This window comes from Drosophila navojoa, chromosome 5 (genome assembly GCF_054131105.1).
Source record: "Drosophila navojoa isolate 15081-1374.11 chromosome 5, UAZ_NAV_1.0, whole genome shotgun sequence".
In the NCBI taxonomy this organism is placed as follows: domain Eukaryota; kingdom Metazoa; phylum Arthropoda; class Insecta; order Diptera; family Drosophilidae; genus Drosophila; species Drosophila navojoa.
The window spans coordinates 5,201,891-5,227,350 of NC_142893.1; the positions used below are offsets into that span (position 1 = coordinate 5,201,891).

Genomic DNA, 25,460 nt, shown 5'->3' on the forward strand with positions numbered 1-25,460 from the left:
TGGCCCGGTTTGTTTGTGCGCGTTTGGTTAGTTTGCTTAATCTTTGACAAGCAGCCCAAAGGTCGTCGCCTCGCATCCAGCCCAGGCAATCACTGCGAATGCAGCAAGGACACAATCACACACACGCACACACTCACACATATATCATGCCCGTGTGTGGGTGTATGCGTGTGCATTTCCAGTTGGGCGTCTGTTTGACTAATTAATTATTATCATTAAAATGCGCACAGCAACGTTTTGCACCTTTTTTTGCTGGGGCGGCGGATGAGGAGAGGGAGGGTGTGGCCGAGGCTTTGTTGCGCGCTGTTTGCATAAAAAATGCTAAAGAATTTATCAGCTGCATGTTTCGTATCTTGGCCAAAAGCGTTGCCAAAAACAAGCGCCAGCCAAGAAAATAAATTGGTAATTTGATGCGGCAGCAGGCGGCGGCTGAGGCTCGTTTAATGAAAGCAGCCGGGTGCCACGCCCCCTGGTTAGGTGGGGCACATGTAAACTGGCAATTGGGCAAATCTCTTGGCTGGCAAAACAACGGGGCCACAAAAGTTGTTGCCGTAACGGTGACATAATGAATAGGATTTTGCCTCTTTGCGGGCACAATAACAACAAGGCAAGGTCGGGGGCGGCGAGGCGAGGGAGCACACTGCAATTTGAGGGCAAGGATATGCAAAGGATATGCAAGCCATGAAACAGATGTTGCAGCTCTGTTGAAAAGCAGCCAATTTGGTGCACACACAGCAAAAGGACGACGACGACGACGGCGACGGCGACGATAGACATGGCAAAGTGACAAAAATTTAATATGGAACCGCACAGCCATCACCACACACACACACACACATACACAGACACACTGAGTCGCACACGAGCAAAAGAAATGCGCGCAAAATAAACGGCAAAATAATCGCGCACAATGCATTGGCAATGAGCCAAGGCAAAAGGCTATGCGAGTGTGCATGTGTGTGTGTGTGTATGTGTGTGGGGGGACAAAGTTTGTGCTTGCTATCGATGAAATTGTGGACACTGAACACTGGACGACGACTCGCAATAGTTGGAGAAGGCGAAGGCAACGCGATAAAGCGAACGTGGCAGGTGGGCAGCTCTGCCTCGCTCTGTGTGTGTGTGTGGGCGTGCCTGGTGGCCACGTTGCACTTGTAAAAATTAATCAGCCATGCGACCGAGCAAACAAAATGCATTTATTGCCAATATTCTGCAGCAATTGCAGAACAATTTTAAAGTCCTTTAAAAGGACACACACAGAAGGTAAAAAAAAAATACAGCACTTTCAATTACAGGGTGTCAAAGATCGAGAGCAAACACAAATAAATGGGGGCGTGCAGCTAGTTGCAAGCCCTGCAAACATTTCAATTTGCCTGGCGACAGGCGCCGCACAAAAGCCAAACAACAAACCCAGAAAAGCGCATGAAAACCCCCCTCCGAAAAAAAAATGCGAGCAGAGCCAACGCAATGGATGAGCGTGAGGGAGGGAGAGGGGTGGCGGGGCATGTCGAAAAAGCTGCAACGAAAATGCTCCACAAATCGGACAAATGGCGCACACAAAAACGCCGTTTCATATCCGGTGCGAGGCGGAAGTGGGCATGGTCACAGGGCACCGGGCGCCGGGCTCAACTACTTCTCTTTGCCATCGAAAGCCTGACTCTGTCATGGCCAATGGGATTAGAAGCATCCCAGTGTCCCAGCTGTCGCAACTTCTCAGCTTCGCAATGCTCTGCAGCTCTCGGCTCTCCACATTCTCCCAGTGTCCGCTTCGAAGGACTTGGCTCAACTCTCACGTGACGCTCAACTATCGCATATGACATAAATATTTAATAAATATTTATGTGCATACATGTACATATATAGAAATTTTTATATGTGTGACATACATATATGCATGCAACAATTGCAGTTTGATTTGTATTAAATATAGATTTTTCCCTCTCTTTTACAGTTATTTTTTTCCAAGGCAATATTTATTTATCACATAATGCGGAATATCTGTTTATTTTAATATTAAACTGGTCAATTTATAAACTTTGGCAGGCCATAAAAAATGCATCAAATGCTGAAATATCAAATTTAATAAATTCAATTTCCATTTTAAATTGCAAATAAAAACTCACATTTAATTAAATGTAAAAGGAACTTTTTGCCTGTGTTAAAAACAATTTATATTAAAATTGCCACATTTAAGGATTAAATACTATGATATAACTATAATTGATGTGCAATTGGCCATAAAAAATATGGCAATACAAACTATATCAGTGTTCATTTAGTTTGTAATTATAATTTAATTTGTTCTTCTCTCTTTTTCTAACTCTTTCACATTATTTTCCTTCTTTTTTTCTGTTTGTGTCTCGAACTTCTTAATTGTTTATTTATCTCTCGTTCTTTATCGCTCTCACTCACTTGATCCTTTTGTCTCGCTACCTCTCATTTCTTTAGCTCTCTCTCTCCCTCTCTGCGGTTTTATCTTTGCCTCTATTTCTGATAGTTAACATTTCTTTCTCCTATTTTCCCTGTCTCTCCCTCTCTCTCTCTCTGTCTGTCTTTCTCTCATACAGCTTTAGCTCTTACGCCTTTCAATTTAGCATACAATTTCTTCTTTTGTGTTAAGCAAATCACGCGCTCATCTTTAGGCCAGTTGATTTGACTTTTGTTGAGTTTTGGCTGGCTGCTCGGCAATGCTAAGCGCCAATATTTGGTTATATGCTCAGGTGTTCGTATCGTGCTATCAAAATCTATGCGACCAGCACAAATACTGCAAACAACAACAACAAAAGTGAAACAATAGCAACAACAATGCGGGCTGCCACAGCCCAGAGGCTGAGCAAAGCTATCAAAATAACAAAATCGAAAAGCGTTCACCGCACTTTTGCTATATTGTTTTGTTTTGGGCCATGCGGTTGTGGCTTCTGTAGCTGTAGCACTAACTGCAGCACCAACTGTGTGACGAGGCCGATATTATGGCCACATAGTCAACAAACAACAGCCTGCAAACATGGCACAACAAATAGTACGACTACAACAACTACAACAACAACAACAAGCAGCAACAACAACAACATGCATATGAAGAACGCGACTCAAAATCATTTTCAAATACATTTTGTGGCTTCGATGGGGATTTCGACTGTTCACCCGTTCGACCGTTCGTCCATTCGGCGCCTGTTCGCCTTTACCAACACTCATTTAATTGCAAATGTTGCGCCGTTTAAAGCTCTGCGCAGTCAGCTTTTTTTGCTCCGTCTGTTTCTGGCTGGTCGAGTTTTTTGATTTACTACCGAAAATAAATATATGAATAACGACCGAGTGTGATATGTGTTCTCATGTTATATACTCTTTTACCCTGTAATTGATAGCGCGATGAGAGTGAGAGGAAGAGAAAGGGTATATGAGTGATGAGAAATGTGGAATATCAATAAGTATTCTATTAAGATATGTCGAGAGAATAGACCATATTGGAATGTTTATATTGTGCTGTGCCTATCTACGTGTTGAAACTTTAAATATATATTTGATGTTCTCCACTTATACTACATTGGGTAATACTAAGACTTTCTAAGTAACAAAATAATACTAGATTCTTCTAGTTTTACTCAACAACTTACATAAATAGACCAGTAAAACTTGAAAAATCTAATTCTCAAGCTGACCAAATTTAAGTAATCTAATTATAATCTAAGTGCTGGAAAGCCCTCGGGTACTTCTGTAAACTCATAAGAGTCCCCGCAGTTCAGCTAAATCGAATAACAATAATTTCATAATGAAAAGATTTTCCCTTAAAATACATTTATATAATTTATTTTTATAATATATCTTCTTATTTAGTGAAATTTTTGTTTACTTATCAATCTAAGTTAAATATTTTTACGTTAAGTCCTTCATAGGAATAAAATATTTCATGGTAAAGATTGCAAACGTGTTCGCTTCCATTCCCTCCTCCCTCCCACTCTTCAATAATAGTTATCTAAAGAAAAAGTACATGAGCTTCCACTCACTACACTCAGCTCAATCTTATCTCAGAACCAATTCAAGTTCCCCTTTCTCTGCCCTCCCCCTTGCGACTTACTATTGACAACAACAGGGCATCTGTTGGCTTAACATCACGCTCAATGCCATCTGAGCTTCTTGTTCTGTCGATTATTGTTTAGTTTTGTTTCATTTTATTTTGGCATATTGAAACAATATTTTATAAAAATTTGTTGCGCAGCTGGCGTATCGCAATTTTGATGGATTTATTCATGCAGAAAATTGCATTAAAATTCACGTTTGCGTATCGGCCAATGCGTTTTTGGCGTTTATGGCCAACATAACATGGTATGGGCCATAAAAACCCACAAAAACGATGCAATTAAACAAGAGCAAAAAATAAATATATATATATATATATATATATGTATATGAAAAGGGTACAAAATGCAGCTGAGGCGTTAATTCGATTGTGGTCATGCATACATATATGTGGATAAAATATACATGAAATTCATATCAAATATAAATGCAGGCAGCACACACACACACAAGTAAGTTGGCGCCCTCTGTGGGCAGGTGCCAGAGGCTTGTGCAAACATTTTAATTAGCAACTAGAAGAAGTTTTAATTGAATTGAGATGCAGCCAAAGATATATGCTTGTTACGCTTATACGGGTTTATTGGACATGGCCCAAACACAATAAAAAAAAAAGACAAAAACAAAGGGTATAAAATTTCAGCAGACAAATTATTGGCGACAAAGTGAATACGTGCATATACATACATATATATCTGACTATATATATATATATTTAATTATAAATGTAGTTATCGGGTTGACTTGCATGCGACAAACGGCTACCAGTAGATCAGCAGCAAATAGAATGGCCCCAAGCTGAACAGCATTAGAGCCAGCATCAGGACAAGGGTCAGACGCCAGCTCTGCAGGGTATTATGTGGTTGGTATCATTGGGCTAGCTAACACAACATGAATGGCATCAACTTACGCCCTTGCTGGCCGTGCTCTGCTGCAACGCCTTGGGGCATGCCCCGAGACTGCGACGACAGACCGGACAACGTTTCGCCTTCCAGTTGCGTGCCTCACGATAAAGCGACCAGCAGCTGCGGCAAAAATGATGCTTACAATGCAGCTGTACAGGATCGCGAATGGGATCGAGGCAAAAGGCGCACAGATCATCCAAGTCCATGCTGTTGTTGTTGTTGTTGCTGTAGTCCGTTCGCGCTTTCATGTTAATTTATAATTTTATGTAAATTTCGTTTGTGTTGAAAAAATAGTTGTATAAATATATTATGTGTGTGTGACAAATAAATACTAAAAGTGAAAGATATTTACAAAAAAAAAAAAAAAAAACGTCAAACTATGTATATTCCCTCTCAAGTTTATGCTTGGCCCTTTAACAATTTTAATTAAAAATAAAATCCTAATGCCATAAATTGTGCACACATACACACACACATATATATATACACCTTGTCGCTAAACGATGTCGTTGTCCTCGAGAAACTTGCAATAAAATTTAATTATATCAACGCCGGCTTAACTCAAGCGGGAAGCATCGAATACAATTAGTAATAGCCTTGTACAACTCAATTAGACAGTTCCCGAGCTGGTCGGGGTGGGGGCGTCGAGTATTTCGCTCAGCCTTGGCTAAGACTAAGGCGAGACGGCGCTGTGGATAAAAGACAGCGCTTTGCACTTTGGGAGACAGCGAACCGCAGTGCAGACGCGTTATAAATCGAACTTAACAACTACTTGTTTTTTTTTTTTTTTTGCTGCTTTTACTTCTTCTTTTTTTCATGTTTTGGTAGGTAGGCGTGGACGTGGGTGGAGGGCGGGGCAGTGACAGTAAAGGACAAGCATTTTAATTAAGTTCAAATTGTGCAAGTCTGTCTGGCAGGCGCTAAAAGTCGCATCATTTCTTAGACACACACACATAGAGAGAGAGAGAGAGAAAGAGAGAGAGATGCACACACACACAAACACATACGTCTCGTTAACAAGGCTGACAAATTGAATCGTGTGACGTCAGCTGTCTGCTGCTTTGTAATTTTCACAGGACGCTCTCTCGCTCTATCCACTTATTATTAGCGCCTCAAACTGGCCAATTAGTTTGGGCCATGCACCACTTGATTTGCATTCGCAACTTGATTATAAAAGTTGCAACAGCAAACCACCCAAGCCACCCAAACCACCCACTCAATTCAACTTGATTGTTTATTGTTTGGCTTGAGTAAACATTTCTTTTTCATTGGATTTTCCATTTATTTTTTTTTTTTTTTTTATTTTTATAATTGTTGATTGGCTGCAAAAGTTTTGCGCCTTTTGTTGTTGCTGAAAAATGTTCAAGTTAAATTAATTTTGAGCCGAGTTGCTTTAATTATGCTGCTAAATGGCCAAGCAAATTGTTCAAAAACACATTTCACGCGCTCTTAGCGCTCGTTTTCCACTTCTCACGATTCACCAACCAGAGCCGCTTCTCTCGAATTCTCAATTCTCAATTCGCAGTTGTCAGTCTTGGCTTCTGGTTGGCTCAACTTTGCGCACAGCTCAAAAGATAAACAACATCAATCTGTAAGTTTTGCTGCTGCCAAAAAGTTAAGCCTGCGCAAACTTTGTATAGATAGATATGTATATACATATATATATATATAATCGAGTTCAGGTTAACTATGCCCAAAGTGTTTTTCAATTATTTACTTTTGGAATTAGCTCAGTCAACAGTCAGTCTATCAAAAATCTTTCAAGTCGAAGTTGGTGAAGGAGGTTGGATTTCTTTTTTCTATAAGACACGACGTATACTTAATATAATAGAGTTTTAAGTTTACTATATTCATATCTATATATACTTGAAGCCTTAGCATGGTTTCATTGCGGCTTTGTAATCTCTTTTAAGTAGCCTTCTAAGCCCACTTCTCCAATTCAATTTGCAGTACTTTACCTCGCAATAATCGTCATTATTTACTCAATATCAATTTGCCTAATAACTCATTAGCCCACACAGCTTTAGTTGTCTGCATAAAAATAAGCTCTTGATTTCATTTTGTGTAGGATTTAAATATTTAAGCAGCTGCTTATGGCCTGATGCCCAATTTATGTGTATTTAATTCTGAATAAAATAAATATTTAATAGAGTTTTGAAAGCTAAATAAGTGGGCAAACATTAACTGTTTAACATATTGTCAATCATTAGCTCTATGTTTAATAATTTATATTTATATATATAATTTCAGTTATCTACTCATACAGTTATCTACCTCTACTATCAACATAACAACAACAACCATCATTCCTAATAAATTTTTAACTTTTTCAATCATATTTTACGTTAATCGGCCAGCTTAAAGATCCGCTCTTAAGGCTATAGTAAATGTCATGTAGTACGTTACGTTCCGACATTTCCGGCCGCGCTGCGGGCACGCTAGATGGCGCTGCTGTGCCGCTAATGAGCTTTGTAACCGGACACGCTGGCGTTGTCCTCATTTATGCTAAGCTTTTGGTGCATTTATACCAAACAGCAGCAGCTAGGATAACATGGATGCCAACAACAACAACATAGCAACAACAACAATAGAGGCAACAACATCTAGAGTCGACCGCAACTGTATCGTGTGCTTAATGGGTTAACGTGACGCTAAATGAATCATGCCCAGCAGCTAGCGGCATTAGTGGGTTAATATTTCAAAGCGGAACGAATGCGGGGAGCAGGTGGGGTGGCGCCCAGGCCGGAAGTGGAAATGGAAACAGCTACGGAAGGGGAAAAGGGAACTACAGCAACAGCAACAGCGGCAGGCAAAGGAAACTGCCAACGGATGCGCCTGGCCAAATTTTGTAGCGTACAAATTCTATGCAAAAGACAATGCTATCATTTACAGGGTGTCTAATTAAATGAGTGAAGCAGACTGTGGCCGAGCAGGAGACGGGACGCCGTTAGCAAGCTCTAGCTGTAGCTGTAGCTGTAATACTTCATTTCTATTTCCATTTAAGTTTATTTAGTAATTAGCCTAAACTCAGTTACTGTGCAGTTGATTTGCTGAAGCTACTAAATGCATAACTAATTAGCAAAGGCAAAATTCGTGCAAATTATGAGCAAATTATATGAGAAATGTTGTTAATGTTCTCTCTCTCTCTCGCTCTGATGCCTGCAGGCCTTTCACTGCCAGTACGTACTGTACGAGTATGCGGAATGGCCCTAGAAAGTCCACTTTATGCTGGCATTGAGTGGGTTGCTCTGACGGCCCGCAGAGCGGCTCACAAGCATCGCATCACATGAAAGATGAAGAAGGAGAAGACGAAGAAGAAGCAGCAGCAGCTTTTGCTAAATGCAGACAATGGCATAAAAGGCGCCCGTCTTTCGACATGTGCGGAGAGCAGGGCCTTCACCCACTTTCCACTTTCCACAGCTGCAGTTCACTTGAATGCACTCTCAAAAAAAAAAAGGACATAGCGTGGGAGGGGCTGTGGGGCATGGGCGTGGCAGCTGTGGCACGTGTGCTCAAGGTGTATGTGCGCGCGAGTGCAGTTGTAATTCAGCTAAATGCACTCAGCCAGGGCAACGGGGTCCATTGTGCTGCAGCCTCCTGCCTGCTGGCTGCTCTATGTTGCATGTTGAACGTTGCACGTTGCACGTTGCGGTTGCACCTTGTAATTGAAAAGTAGGTTGTACATTTGGCTGCATTGTCTAGCAATGTCTGCCTGTGCACATCGACCCACATTTCGTTGTTGTTGTTGTTGGCCATAAATCAGGACTGTGCAGCACTTCTTTGCAACTAATTTGTCAGCTGATTCGCCGGTGTGCCAAGCACACACACACTCAAGCACATCTGCATTAATAGCCTAAGCAATTTGTTTAGACCATAATAAATTAAGCCAACATTTTTGCCTGGCCTGGCTGCCGTTGCCTACAACAAGTTTGCATTGCGCACTCGAGCGTAAAGCCTGTGATATCCTTCGAGTTTGACAATTGAATTTCAACATTTTACTCCCCCCATCCCCTGGGCACGGTCTCTCTCTCTGTCTCAAATACATTTTGCCAATAGGCACATAAAAGATTTGTTGACAACAGCAACAGCATCCGGCAGCAGGCAGCCCAAAAAGGATGCGCCAGGCGAAACTATGCAAATGACATGGCTGGGCCAAAAACTTTGAGCTGTCCCCGCAAGGACAACGCAGCAGCACCGTTCCTTGCCTGTAACTTTACTTTAGATTTTTTGTCTCTCTTACCCATTTATTTATTGTCTATTTTCTTTTCTTCTTTTTTTTTATTCAAACAATATCTGAATAATTTCATCCCAATGTCCTATTATGCAAAGTAAAACGATTTGCGATTGCTTTAAATGATAAGCAATATGCTCGATGCTCTGGCGGCAAATTTGCCCAAATTTTCCCATAGACAACCGGGGAAAATCACGAAAATCTATTTATGTCACAGGCATTGAACTGTGTGAGCAGAGTTTGTAAGCTATTAAATTAGCTATGAATAAATAGCTTGTTTACATTGTGATAAATTGTTTGGCATCCCAACAGTTCATTTAAACAATTTCGACAATCTGGCAACGCCCACAAATATATACTTTGCACACTTCAGTTAACTGAACTGTTACGACCAAAAACATCTAAATTTAGATTTAAATGTCAGAAGGGAGATGCTTACTACATTTACAAATACTTTCCTGTTTATTGTTTGCTCAGCTTGAGTCTTCAATTTATTTATCTAAATGTTGAATTTTACAATGAAGTTTGCATCGTTATTATGGTGGAACATTTCTGTTTGAATACGAAATTATAATGACTTTTGAATAGCCAAAGGTGTTATAGAAATACATTTTTTTTATTATAAATAAATTTAAATCTTTTATATATTTTACTTTCAAAGCCTATTTATTTTCTCGCTAAATTTCCCGCTAAAAAAAACTACTGTTAACCACTTTCTATTCTTCCTAGTTTATATAACAAAATGAAATTGTTTCGAGTTTCAGCTTCAGTTAAATATATATATAATAGTTTTTTTTTACATTTCTCTCATTTCAAACAATTCTTTTTTTCTGATTGTTTTCTAAAATTATGAATTTCCAGTTGTATTTTTGTTTTGTTTTTCAATTTCATAAAGCTTTTCGAGTTGACGACGCCTCACTTAAAACTCAAAACTTAAAACATAAAACAAAAAAAGTCCGAAACTGACTGAAAACACTTTTGTAGCAACAGCAGCGGCAGCCGCCGTCGCATTCAAGGCGCCAGGATAGTCGCGACGAAAGGACACGAAATTCTCGCCGTCTTCTCCATTTGCCGTTTGCCCTTGCCGAGCCAAGCTATTCAGCCAGAGTTCTATGCATTAATTCCTACCTTTTATAATGCAAAAATGAAAGAAATAAGGTGCACTTACGAATATACCCGAAAAAAAAAAACAAAAAAACAACAAAAAATTGTAGTAAAAAGCTACCAAGGACCCCAAGCTAAAGGAGACACTGATGAAAGACAGAGAGAGCAGGCAAGCTACAGCATAAAGCAAAGCAAATTCCAAGCATGCCGCAACAACTACGTTGAGTACTCGCACTCAACAAGCTCCACGACGTCGACGACGACGACGTCGACGCCGTCAAGAGCAGCAAACCCGAAAAAAAAAAACAAAAATTATACGAAAATGTAGTATAGTGTAGGGTATAGTGTACAGCGTTTTCGAGGCTCGTCTCTCACAAGAAACAACAACAACAACAACAACGACAACGACAGCAACAACAAAAACAAAAGCTGAAACATTTTGTTAAAGTTGCGCAACAACATCTTTTTTTGGGCGTTTTTGCAGCTTCGACTAATTGTGGCAAATGTGGGCGTGGCCGCTCTATATAAGTTGAAGCGCATGCAGCGTGAATTACTTAACTTTGCTTACAGTTGCTTATAAAATGGAGTGGCGCTCGCTTGCTAGCTGCTGCTACTGTCGAGGCTGCCTGCCACTGGCCAAGTAGCAGTTGCGAATACAATTGCCATTGCACTTGAGCGGTAAGCCAAGTTTACTTTATTATGGTGCGCTGCCAGGGAGAGAATGATATTTAAGAGGGAATGTTAGCAGGAGTACTGCTACTGCTACTGCTACTGCTGCTGCTGCTGCTGCTGCTACTTGGCTTGCATATAAAACCTTTGTAATGGCAGCTGGCTGCTCAACGTTCTTCCCCGTTGGCTTATTCGCTTTGATAATGCCAAAGTTCTGCAGCTCTTCCTGTTGCCGGCGTGCGCAAAATAAAGTAAATTGAAAATAAATAAAGGTAAATGATGTGCTAATAAGTAAGCTTTGTTACTTAGCTTTAAGACGCTGCTCTGCTGTTTTGATAAAGCGTGAAGTGTCTGTCTTCTATATGCTGCACTATGTTCACACGTTCCCACCCCACCGACTCAACTGTGAACTGCATTCAGAGTCGTATATTTGCAATCATAACATACACTGACAGCCAACTCCATCATCGTGGCCTTAAGAGCGCTGCACTGAAATGCAATTTATATTGCCAACATGGCAGGACACTCCACGACTGAGTGCCATAAGCAAAGCAAACAACTCAACGGCATACAAAGAGAGAGAGAGAGAGTGAGAGAGGAAGAGAGACAGATAGGATTGCCTTGAGCCATACTCCACATAAATGCAAAATTAGTTTAATCTCTTATCAGGCAAAAGCTCAATTTATGGCCGCACTTTGCATTTTGATGCCATTTAAATTATTGTGCATTAATATCTAATATATTAATGCCTATATATTAGGCATGTGCAAAGCACATCACATAACTGCCAATTGATTTACCGCCATCAATGACATTTATATGTATGCATATGTATATATGCAAGCATTTCCAAAGGCTCTAATTGAATTGAATTTGGCATCCATTGACTACAGTGGGCTATACAGCTAAATATATGTATGCATACGCTTGTATAAGCATATATAATATCAATATATATTTCGAAGCAGCTGTAAAACTGTTCAGTAAAAATAATATCAGATTACTATCTATCTATATATATCTATGCTATCTTTCAGTTAGATTTGCTATCACTGCTATAAATATAATTTCTTCTAACATATTTAAAGCTCCCAAACTTTTTAAATTTTATGCAAATATTCATTCTAAATATCATAATTAGTTAAGCCTTGACCAAGCCTTTCTTTAATCTCGATTGTGTTTCCTTCAACATAAATCAAAACCTAATCAACCCCATGAAAAAGCCGCCCAGACACATCTGGCGGGCTATGAAGGCTTGCCCAAAGGTATATTAGCAGATTAAAAACTCAATGTAAATTCTGCAATTACAGCTGGATAATGAAGGACTTGAAGGCCACTTGAAGGTAAATTTCTTTACAATTTTTAAATGCCCAAATATTAATTAAATGACACAAAAATCTTAAGCAGAGCAAAGCAAAGAAATATGATTTTGAAGTTGGTCAAATAAATATAAAATATTTGTATAGGATAAGCAATGAATGCAATACATACAATATATTGTCTATAATTCAGTTGAGACTCTAAACAAAACAATAACTAAGATTACTTTTAACTGATATTGGAGTTACCTTAAAACTAGAAGGACATTAGAGTCATGCAAATTTCACCTTTAATAAAACTCCAATAAAGCATTAGCTGCACAAATGGCTAAGAGCCCTCAGCAACAGCTGGTACTGTTTCCTGGCCTGTCTCGCGCTATGTGGCAATGCTGCACATATTGTGCCCCTTTTATTTTCTGCCTAGACACACAGATGACGCACCTTTGCGCATTCGATTTCTGCTGACGTATGCTAAATTAATATATATTGTAGACCTTTTTTTGTGGGCTTATTGTATGCATAATTCTTACTTCCTCTTTACACACACACACACACGCATGTATCGATATATAAATATTGATGTAACTTTTCATGGTCCAGTCAAATTGGTTCGTTCACTTATGTCGATTGCCGTTTCATGCAATTTAAGCGGACCAACAGCTGATGCGTTGCCAAAGCTTTCAATTCTATAGCTTTGTTAGGCTATAATAACCTCAATTTAGCGTGAATTCGTCTGGCTTCAATCCAATATATACATATATATATATATATTTATATATATATTTGTATATATGTTACAACCTTATCGCTCAAGTCAACTCGAGTCTCATCTCATTTCTGCTTCGCCTCGTATACAAATTGCCAAACTTTGTGTGTTGGCCCAAGAAATGTCAAATGCAAAGCCAAAAGCCAAGCCAAAAACCACTTTATGCTAAGTCGCTTATTCCGCTGACTCCCTCTATATATCTGTGTGTGTGTGTGTGTGTGTGTGTGTGTGTGTGTGTGTGTTTGCGCCTGCAAGTATGCTATGCAAAGCCAGCGACTGACTAACGAAATAAATTGCTGTATCAGCTCAGAAAAGTAGTTGCCATACACACAAGCATACACTCACACATACGCACACGTGTGGAACGGTAAGGGTAATATAAACAAGAAAAAACATATGTCTGGCGGCATAATAAATGCTCTATACCCTGTATAATCTCATCTCGAGGAGATCAAGCTAAGCTAAGCTGACTTCTATAAATCTAGAAACTGAGAGAAATTATTGTATAAGCATGCAAAATCGGATCAAATAATAAACATTAGCAGAAAACTTTATAACAATTCTATAAAAAAGCCATTCTTGACACTAAAATAATATTGAGAAAGCTCTGTTAGTAAAAACTTGCTAAAATAAACAGAGCGTCAACAAACAATGGAAAGCCTTTCTTGAAGAGTTCTTAGCTTCAGTTTCCAGTAATATGAATATTTAAAGAGCATTTGAAAAGAGTTTTACTATAATTAACATAGTCTTATCTGGGTAAGATATATGTAGAGTAGACTTCTCTTACCTACTCATAAACAAAACGTTGATAAACATTTACATTATTTCATTAACATTTAAGCAATATGACTGAAATAGTTGACAGTTAACACTGTTGAAATAGTTGACATAACACAGATAACATAGGTATAGGTTATTGCATATAATAATATACCAGACATATATTTGAGTTGAGATCGGCTTAACAGGGGTAATCAATGTTAAGAAGAATGAGCAGCAAAATGCTAGCAGTACCCTATTCCAATAAGGGCCACCCAGTTTATTCCTAATTCTAGACTATATGAAGAGTTTACAGCCATTAGAAGCTACTGTTAACATGATTATTATGATAGCATTAGAGCAATAGCTTAACAGTTTCATTTACTCTATAAAGTATTCTCAGAACAATCAAACCTAGCTCCAATAGCGCTCAAACAGTTGCCAATTTGTTTCAACATTCACTCTGGCAAATTTAACATTTCTATGTAACGTGCCGATCTCTGTTTAGTATCTTTGTTAACCGATCTCTGTTAAGTATAGATTCCAATAATGGCTGTCTTTTGTCAAACAGCTTGAGATAGTGGAAATTTTCTGTGGCAGGGCATTTAAGCGAGACACCGATGTTGGCAGCAGCCGCAGAGGTTGCCACATGGTGTGCGGTTTGTTTGGCTGCCACCTGGTCACGAACACGAAGAAGAAGAGGGGCATGCAACAGAGGCAGCAGCAGGCAGCAGGCAGCCGGCAGCAGGCAGCCGGCAGCAGGCAGCCGGCAGCAGGCAGCCGGCAGCAGGAATCAGGCAGCTAGCTGGGGCTGTGGCTGGCTGCCACGTTACGTTGCAGTTAATATTTTCTGCTACTCTGCGCTGCACTGCATAATTTATGCAGACCTGCGTTGCTTGAGTATGTGTGTGTCCATGTGTGTGCAGTTGTGGCATGCTTAAAGAGAATGAAGCAGCAAATGAATTTACAAAGCGCAAATCTCAGCGGATAGCCATGTCAGCTCTGGTTGACATGGACTCTCTCTCTCTCTCTCTCTCTCTCTGTCTCTCTAACAGCAAATTCTCCAAATTCCACATACACATGACCAGGCACACACACACACACTCGCACAGGGTGCACTTCTTTTTTTGCATGTTCCATTCGCCACTTGTTTCAGGAGTGCAAATTTGCGATGAGTTGGCATATTTGGTCAGTGCAAAGTGTTTGTTGAGGACGCGCATTTTAAATACTTCTAATTCGCAATTGCATTAAGTCTAATTGCTGTAGCAAATATGCACACACACACTCGCACTTGCACGCACGTACACCTCTGATTTACCTGACATTTTCAACTGCCAAGTCAAACAATTCTTTGTGGCTTTCGCTTCAAGTGAATATGCGTCCATTGATGGCAAAACCAAAGAGGCTAAAGGACTCGCTAGCAGACATATCCTTGCAGAAATTGTGGCAATTATGCCAAAAAGTTTGCGCACTCGTTTCAAGTCTCGCTCTATCTCTATGTGAGCCGGTGTGTCTATGTGTGTGTGTGTGTGAGCACTGAAGGCAACACACGAATAATTAACAAAATTTGCACTTTATCGCTGCCCGTGCAGGACCAGCCAAGCGCCCAGGACGAAGGCAAACTTTAACGAGCGCCAGCAGCTAGCACCACGGGCTGCTCCTTTTGCTCGAGTTTCGCATGGTGCTATTTTTTCTCTCATTTTTTTTTCTAGGTAGTTGAATGCCCTTAAATAGGATGCATGAGGTATATGATTGTGTATGTAGTGTAGAAAAATAGGGCGTGTCATAATATGGAAAATACTCTTAATTATAATGATAAGATTAATAATAACGAGCAAGTAATAAATAAATTAAAAAAAAAAATTATGATACTAAAAAATAGCAATAATTAAATAAAAATAATTACAACTACAATAAAATTTTTTTTTTAATTAAACAAAATGTGATCTGAATTTTTTCAATGGATTCTTATTTTTACAAATTTTCATGGTTAACATTTGATTCAATATTAAAATGATTCATATGCATATTTTTCCATATTTTAACAAATTTTTAGCTCTATAGAAACCACTCCATTTCCTGCTCAAGAATATTTTTCCTCTTACTTTAAACAATCAAACCGAAAACTCTAGCGAGTAGAGCCCCTATATCTCATAACTAATATAAACTATACATAGCAACCCAAGTACTATATTTTTTAAAGAATTTATTCTTCAGTAACTTGAGCACATTTCACGACAATTCTAATCAAGATCGGCTTAAGTCTCATATCTCTTACATGGAAGTAAGTGTATTTAAGTTTCGTTGGCTACACTTTTTTTTTCTTTTTTGTTCAGCTTTGCTTTGCTGTTTATTTTTGCCGCTTGGCATGTGACGGAAGCTGATTTGAGACCAAACACAGTAACACATTTAGCCAGTGGGAGTGGCATATATATAGCTATACACCCACACACACACATACCTATATAGACATATGTGTGTGTGTGTGTTTGTGTGTATGTGGCATATGCGGAAGCAGTGCAACGGCATTTGGCATAAAGGGAAATCGGAAAATAAACGAAAATGTCAGCGGAAAATGCAGCCGGCGAAGAAGACTTTACAGTTGAGGCTGAGTTGGCCAAAAGGCGCCAAATCAACATCCACAGAGCGCGCGTTGAGGCTTATGGCAGTCAAGTGTGGATGGCTGCCTCTGTGTGTGTGTGTGTGTGTATGTGAGTTAGGGGTTTAGAGCAGCAGTACTTAGAAGCAGTGCTAGCTGTTTTTGTTAGCAATGCTGCCGGCTGCTGCTGGCATTTCGCTCTGTGAGTGTGTGTGTGTGTGTGGTATGTATTTCATGCAAGTGTGTGTGTGTGTGTGTATGTATTTGTGTGGCATTAGTTCGACCGCTGCGCAGCTTGGCAACTAAAATGCAATTAAGCCAAGCTGAAACAAGGCTTTTTGCTGCAGCTGCGTTAAAGCCTCGACTTTGAGCCCTGTAATGTGCACATATGCACACACACACATATATACACACACACACACACACACACACACACAGAGAGACACACATACACATGCATGTATTGGTAGCATGCGAGACGTTACATTACTAAGCGCTTTTTGCAATTATTCACATTTTCCTTTTAATTGGAATTTAAAGCGCTGCAATGGAATTTTTAACGGATTTTACTTGCCTCTCTTTCTGTCCCTCTGCCTCTATAGTTAGTTACGATTTTATTGTATATTAGCGTATTGCACAGCTAAATGAAGCTTAACTTGAAGAATCCTCATATAGATTGGGAACCCTTTTTGCTTGGCCAAGAATTAGATAGCAAAGCATATGTAATGGATATCATTATAGGATATTTGCTAGTCTAGCACTTACTACTATTAGTTTACTACTGATCTATAGCCCTAATGTGTAGCTCTAGCAGAAAACTGAGTTTAGCTGCAGTTCTTCCAAGACATTCCATTAGAAAACTTTAGAATTTCTCTCATCTTATCTGTCTACTCTTTTCCTCTCTTTACTATGTATACCTCTCTATTACTCATTCTCTCTCTCTCTTTCTCTGTCTATCCCATTTCTCTGCTCTCTGATCAACTCTTTTTAATTACATTTTGCTGTTGCACATTTGACGCTCAACGCAGACTAGCAAATAAAATTTAAATGGCCTCATTTTGGTTGTTCTGCTTTCATTTAATTAAACACACAAGCCATATAAGTTACACACACACAGCCATACACTCGATAAACACACTAGCTGTGTGTGAATATTCATGACTATGCGGATGACTGTGATGCCTGGCACTCTCGCTCGTTCAAGCCAATGCCAACAAATGAGCCGTCAACATTTGAAATATACAAAGTATTGTTAATTTGCTTTCGATTGCATTGTTTATATTGACACGCCCACTGCCCGCTCACCTTTGCCCATTCCATTTGATGGACGTTTTTGTTTGTTTTTGCTGCTGCTGCAGCTGCTGTTAAGTTTTTAATGCAATTATCAACTTGAATTGAATGCGCTTTCTTTAATTAAATGTGAGCTTACAAAAGTTTTGCGACACTTTTTCATTCGAATTTAATTTTGTTGCTTACTTGCAGAAAAATATGTTATATATACATTCATATATGTATTTATATGTACATTTAATAATGTGTAAAAAATATAAGCGGAGATTGGAATTTTTTATTTAAATCTGAGCTTGTAAATCTGATATTTTATTCGTTTTTTTTTTTTAAATATATTTTTTTTTGGTCATGCTTTTCTTACTATCAAGTATTTAAAAATTGCCAGTATGCTGTCAAGAAAGAATTTATATGTGATTTTATTTAGTTTTTAATTTATCTATTAATTTGTTTATTTAATTTTTTTTTATTTATTTTTTTTAATTTTTTTTATATTTTTTTTATATCTTTTTTTTATATTTTTTTAATTTTGTTTAATTTATTATTTATTTTTTTAATTTTGTTTAATTTGTTTTTTTTTGTTTTTAATTTTTTTTAAATTTTTTTTTAAATTTTGTTAAATTTTTTTTTAGTTATCTAAGTATGTATATATTTCAAAATATAAAAGATTCATATTTTAGTATTTCCAGAATACTGCATTTGTGATAGCAAGAATCAGTAAATATTTTGGCATTTCAGTAAAAATTTTGGCATTTTGCAAAAGAATTATATATTCAGAAGATCGACCTGTTTTACCTTGCTCGTGTTAACAACCGAGACCAAATGCTAACGATCAGTAACTTGAACCCGTTTTATATTATGAATTTTTATATCGAATTCGGAAGGTTTTCGGAAATAATCATTTTGCTTTAACGAAGAAATAAATGAAATCGAATTAAATCGGGAATGAATAGTTGTCAATTTATGTTTTCCCCTGGCGAGTCATGCGATGATCTATATTTAGACTATCCTATATCCTGCGAAATTTAATTTATAATAAATCGTGCCATACAATTTATGACCTCGAGCCTGTCAGCTTAAATTTTTTTTTTAATAAATGACAATAGAGTGCAGCTGATCAAATGAAAACATGACAAGGATGCAATGCAAATACTCAAATTCCAGTCATATTGTTAGTTGCTCTTAACGCTTGGCTAAATAAAGCTGAAATGTAATGTGTACATGTGTGTGTGTGTGTGTGTGTTTGTGTGCGTATTTGTAATTGCAATTTGCATGGAAATATATAATTAATGCCATGTTTTACGAGCTGATGATATTATGTAATGAATTTCAACAAAATTTATTTGCTTACCTCCTGCTCTTCACATATATGGGCTTCGTCCTCGGCCAATGGGCGGCAATTTCAATAATAACAATTTCATATAATTTAACGAGAGAATTTACATGGATTCTTTTTTAATGATTAAATGATTTTCAATTGAATTTCTTTCCCATAGTTTTCATATGTTGTTTTCAGTTTTCATTTTTCATTTTTTTTTCTTTACATATTTGTTTTTGCTCGCGCATAATTAACAAAGCTGTTCAATTGCATTCAAATGTCATTTTAATTATATTTTTGTTGCTCTTTTATTGTTTTATAAATATTTGTTTATGCTGTCGCTGCTGCTGTTGCTGTTGCTGCCGCTGCTGTTGCTGCCACTGCTGTTGCTGCGTGTAGGTGGTTCAGGTTACATTTTACCTGTTAATTGCCCGTGTTAAAGGTGTGCAAATAAATTAAGTGTATTTACAACAGAAAAGGGAAACCCGTGTAAAACACACGTCCAAATAAATAATAAATAATTGTTAACCCATAAATTATGTTAATTACTTTAGTTTCTGATCAAAAAAGAAAAAAAAGAAAAGAATGTTACCAAATGAAAAACACTATTTAGAATTTATGCAAAATTTATCAATTTCTCACATACTGGACTTTACTTTAATGTTGTTTGTATTATTTTTCTTTATTTCAAATATAATTTAAAAATTGTTTATAAATTCAACAGTTTTGTTTTTTTTTTCTCACTTTGATAGTTTTTTAAGTAAATTTTCGCACTTGTGTTTCAAAATTCTTCGTCTCGTGAACAGCAACAAATTGTGTTAGTGTCTGTGCGTGTCGCTCTGTGTGCGTGTGAGTGTGTGTGTGTGTGTGTTCCTTAACGAGCTTTGCATTTGCTTCACTGAATGCGCTCCACACACACACACAGCCAAACACAGTTAGAGTTAGACAGTGTTAGAGAGTGACAGAGAGAGAGAGAGAGAGATAGTGAGATAGAGTTAGATAGTTAGAGTTAGACTAAGTTGACAGTGGAGACAGCGCACACAGGACACAGGACACAAACTGGACGCAATGATTTCAACTTATGAGCAACGAAATGCGTTGCGGGCGTTTTTATACCGACGTCGTCGCATCCAGCACGATGAATTTTCCGGGTGGGGATATGCAAAAGGAAAAAGCGGCGAAAACGCAAGACGCACGCAAAAAGGAAAACTCCGCAAATGAAAAGAGTGCGCGAAAGCTGAAGAGCACAAAGACGACAGCGCGCCATCCACCCACCCAACAGCCCCCCTCACACACACATACACACACACAGACACACAAGCAATCACACACTTACGCGCGCATACACAGATGCAGAGATAAGCCCGGCAGCGCAGCTAGCAGCAACATCAAGGGGAAATATATTTTTAACTGCCTTTGCAGCTGCAGCATCAGCAGTAGTCGCAATAGCAGCGCAGCCTGCGCACGCATCGCAGTCGCTGAGTCGTAAGAGCAAAGGCATTTTCGAGCTTTACTCCTGTCCCAAAAAGCTTCAGTTGCCGTTGCCGTTGCCGTTATTGTACACTCGTTTCGTTTCGTACTTCGGCTGCGCTCGTGCGCGCTTCGTTGGCGCTCGTGTGCCTGACGCACTTCGTGTGCTGTTCATTCGCTTCAATTCGCCGCGCGTTCATTTCTATGCCGGATGCGGCGACATTTCCCCTCTGCGCTGCTTCTAGTAATGATGCTGCTGCTGCCGCTGCGCTTCTACTATTGCTGTGTTGCTGCGCTGCTGCTGCTGCTGCTGCTGCTGCTGCTGCTGCTGCTGCTGCTGCTGCTGCTGCTGCTGCTGCTACCGCTTTTAGGTGCCGCTTTGCTGATATTTCGCTTCGTTTCTTTTTCTCGCTTTACTTTGCTGCCTCGCTATTCGTATGCAGTTATTATTATGCGCTGACTTGGCTACTGCTAGCCCCCCTCTCTCACTTCCACTCCCACTTGCAATGCCTCTGCCATCGCTCTGCCTTCACTCGTCACTAATTTACAGTTTCATTTAGCTAGGGTCAGACTATAAATAGTCGCCGGCAGACATTGGCTGCCATTTGGCTTTCCATTTCGCAGACACGTGCGCCGCACACACACACACACACACACACACAGTGAGTTAGCCTACCTCACCCCGTCCACCCCGCCGCTCAGCACACTCTTTGCCCTTTTTTCACGCTCCAGCAGCAAATCAAACACGAAAATCAAATTTGTAAACAGCGCTCAAAAGTGGCGCCATTTGAGGAAAACATACACCGAAAATAAAAGCCAAAAGAAAAAAAAAACGCAAATGCAAATTTGTACCTGATGTGCATTTGGCTGTTGTTGATATTGTTGCTGCTGCTGTTGTTGTTGTTGTGGTTGTTGCCATTAATATAAACCGCTAAGCGGGCAATTTTTATATTCTCATTTTTTTTTTGTCATCGCGGCACGCCCCAAAGTCGCGCCTCAAGTGGCGTCAACTCAAGTGCGCGTCTGCCGCGTCATCATTTTACAAGGCAACCAATGAGCCCCGCCTCCTTCCATACGGCCTGCTTTGCATATGAAAGGCACAGCGGCTGAAATCAAAATCACTTAAAGTCTGCCACCGCGCACATTGTCGATAAGCAAGGCGTATAGCGCCAACTGTGCTCCTCTGGCTCTCCTCCAGCCACAGCAGCTCCTCTCCTTCTACTTCTCTTGCCCATCATTTCAATCTCGCTTCCTCCATTTCCATTGGCTGCCTGTGCGACTCCCAACAAAAGCAGTTTGATACAATTTTGTCGTTGTGCAGTTTTTTTTTTCTCTACAGCTGCGCCTAAAAGCTTGCAGCAAATTATTTGCCAGCCATTCAATTAGCTATTAAAAAAGCACATAGCACATACATATATACACACACATACGCCCACACACTCGCTCATTCTGTTGTTGTTGATTTCTAATTTTGATCTGTCAAACGCAAGGCCAAAGATCGATGGCCCCGATAAAAAGAAAGCCACCAAAACGGCCAAAATATAAGAAATGCATGTAACTTGCTGGCTCTCTCTGCCACAACTCACTCTCTCTCTCTCTCTCTCTCACGCTCGCTCGCTTTTTGGCATTTGCCATTCATGTGGAAAATTTCGTCTAGTGCTTTGTGCACGAATTTTATGTTTTTATAAACTGGCCGCAGTCCGAAATTCACTTGCTGGCCATAACTTGGCTCTCTATTAACTTGCAACACGTGAAAATCGCAGCGGCAGCAACTGACCACCTACACAAACACACACACAAGCACACACAAACACATATACATACACACACACATTCACATAACTGCTGTTCGCTGTTGATGATGACGTTGAAAGCCCGAACAAATGAGGCGCACATCGCATGTCGAATGATGCTCAACGGCAAGTAAGAATATATATATATATATATATATATACATACACACAGACATACACTCATATACATAAATAAATATATAATATATATTTTATAAATATATACTATATCGGTGTGTGTGTGTGTGTATTTATCTGCTCAAGGCAGCTGATATGAGAGCTTGTTAAGCGCAAACCACGTGCTGGACTTATATAAAGCTCAACAAAGTAAAGCTATTTAAAAACAGATGGCTATCAGATATATGAGGGATCGGAGAAATGGGAGAGAAATATGAGCAGAGAGTGAGACAGTGACTGTAAGAGAGTGTATACAAATAGGGATAAAGATAGAGGAAGAGAAAGAGAAAATAAAATAAACATTTGTTTGTAATTAAAAAAAAAAAAGTATAAACAAGTGTAGAGCGAGAGAGAGAGGGAGGGAGAGAGAGAGAGGGAGAGAGAGAGAGAGAGAGAGAGAGAGAGAGAGAGAGAGAGAGAGGGAGAGCTAGAGAGAGAGACAGATACAGAGTGTGACACAGGAGAGAAAGGAAGAGTTTTCTCTTCCACAACTTTTATTGTAATTGAAAACATTGATATGCAATTAAATCTTAATTGAATTAAAGATGACTCAACCTAATCAATTTATTAAACTGTGATTTACTGACATACAAGAAATAAATAATTAAAGTTGACAAGCTTAATTGCTTAATGCGATGCAAATAGAAGAGAATAGTAATCTAAAGCCACATCTCATTTATTAGAGTCAACAATGTAATGAAATAATGCAATAAAAACAGACAAATTTCCATAATTATTTATCAATTAAATATGATAATAATAGATTTTCAGAATAAGAGTTTACAGTATATATATATATAGAAGCCAAAATATATCTTAGATTTAGCCTTTGTAGGCTTCAAATGCAGCTTAAATTAACAAATTATATTATATTAACCCGCTTAATTTTATACATACAAGCTCACAATTTCTATATTTATATTCACTTCCCACTCAATGCTAATTTCACATTTAAATCTTCTATCCAAAACTTTTCTCAAAATGCAATTTGTAAGCGATGCACAATTTGCTCCATCCCAAGTAGACAAAACAGATTGAAACTCATTGTTAATGATTGGCCTAAAAGCCGAACAAAAAGAATCTGACCAAAACGAAAAACAGGCAAAAAATACAGATCATCATCATCCTTCAACAGTTGCCAGTGCACAAGGAAATTCATTTATTTCTCCACTTCGCTTCCCTCTTTCTCTCTCTCCCGTCTCTGAGTGTAAAAGACGCCAATGGCTGCATTTTGGGATGCATCACAAAATCGCAAATTCAATTTGTTTGACACAATCTAAACCAATATTTTAGCAGCATTCGGACTGCAGCAGCAACAGCAGCAGCAAAGCGAAGCGTGACTCGTTGCGGCAGTGGAATGCAGCTGGCGTAGCAGATTTGGCGGCATCGGCAAATTATGACCACCAAAATAAACGAGTTAGGCAACAGTCGAGCTAGCAGCTGTGGCAACATCAAGGCGAGCGGCTCTGAGTGAAGCTCTTACTGCTTGCTTGCGGTGCGAGAGGACGGGCGGCCGGGGCGAGTGAAGCGCTCATGGCCATTGCCAGTGGCTGACAGCAGAAACCAAAAATTTTGATTTATGGCTGGGGCATAAACTGCATTTGACGCGAACGCTGGCTGGCTGCTGCACTGGCACTGGCCACACACTGCGACTGGCTGCGGCAGTCGAGTGTGCCAGCGTGTGGCAAGGTGGCGCGCAACGTGCTGTTTGCCGTGCCACATGATATGGCTACATATATAATCAAATAGCGGTAGCAACAAATACGGATGCGAATGCGAGTGCGAGTGCGAGTTAAGCTCGCCAGTCAGCCAGCCAGCCATGTGAACGGTGACATGGCAGCTCGACACACAAAAAACAACAACGACAACAACAACAATAATACAAACACACACACACACACACACACAACAAACAACACGCAACAAAATTGCAGTGCAAATGCCATTTTTGGGCTGCGATTTTTATTTCGGAAGTGCGAACGCAATATTGTGAATGTGTTACACACACACACACACCCGTTCATACACACACACACCCGCTCACAGCCTTATAGACACACGCACTTTATAGCTGTACTAAAGGGGGCGGCGTCTGTGGGCTGTTCGCAAGTAATGATGATTAAGCATTGTAATGAAATTGCAAATTGGCGCCGCGCAATGCCAAACTTGGCACGAATTAAGTGTGTGTGTGTGTGTGTGAGTAAGTGTGTGCGAGTGTATGTGTGACTGTGTGGCTTTGATTTTGCCCGGATTTCATTACCAAAGGCGTCAAGTGTGTGTGTGTGTGTATGTGTACATGTGTGTGTGTGTGTGTTAGCGTAATTGTATTGTAGTTGAGTGCCAACAGCGAAATAAACCTCTAATAAGCCAAATGACGTGCATTTGTCATGATGTGTGTGAACACACACACACACACACACACACACACACACACAATATGTATGTTTGCGTGTGTGTGTGTGTAAGTGTGTGCACATTATTTTGAGCGTCTGTTAATTAAATTGTAGTTTCATCGATTTCTACAAATCGCTCAACAAAACAACAACAAATATGCTTAAAATTCCATTCGAAATATGCACAAAAAAATAATAATTACTAATTTTGAAAATTTAAAGGAATTTAGCAAATAGTTTTGTATTACTTCTGTATAAAATTAATTAACATTTAATATACATATTTATATAATTATAATTGTACTATTTGATTAGTAAAAATTTTTTTTTATATTTTGCAATGTGGAATATGAAATGTAAGAACCATTTCGAAGAAAAACAAAATATTTTATTAATATTAAATTAAATATTTAAAACTAGAAATATAAAAAATATATATATAAAAATAAAAAGGTTTTAATGTTATTTATATTAAGTTTAAATTTAAAATTATCAATTCAATTATATCTAAAAAAAATTTTCATTAATTTAAGTATATAGTCATTATTACTTATTTTTTTATATTTATATATTTTTTTTTCAAATTCATTATTACTTAT

General features: G+C 38.9%; 1 protein-coding gene and 1 long non-coding RNA gene across 2 annotated transcripts in view; both read right to left on the bottom strand.

The window, feature by feature from the left end:
- LOC115565727 (uncharacterized) overlaps positions 1–20,755 on the bottom strand; it is a 35,539-nt gene extending 14,784 nt beyond the window's left edge. The window contains exon 1 of the long non-coding RNA XR_016197183.1: positions 19,062–20,755. This is a non-coding gene — a long non-coding RNA (uncharacterized LOC115565727). The remainder of the gene's footprint in view (positions 1–19,061) is intronic.
- Positions 4,628–5,327, bottom strand: LOC108652700 (RING finger protein 112). Its single transcript, XM_018102893.3, has 2 exons — positions 4,982–5,327; positions 4,628–4,916 (listed from the first exon to the last, which is right to left on the bottom strand). Exons 1-2 carry the CDS (start codon positions 5,222–5,224, stop codon positions 4,833–4,835), a joined length of 327 nt encoding a protein of 108 aa, XP_017958382.3. The 5' UTR covers positions 5,225–5,327; the 3' UTR covers positions 4,628–4,832.
- Positions 20,756–25,460: the final 4,705 nt, after the last annotated feature.

Excerpts from the sequence above, each read along its gene's own strand:
- LOC108652700 (XM_018102893.3), bottom strand. The coding sequence starts at position 5,224 with ATGAAAGCGCGAACGGACTACAGCAACAACAACAACAACAGCATGGAC. Across the intron at positions 4,917-4,981 it reads AGAGCACGGCCAGCAAGGGC|AGCTGGCGTCTGACCCTTGT; the intron begins GTAAGTTGATGC and ends AATACCCTGCAG.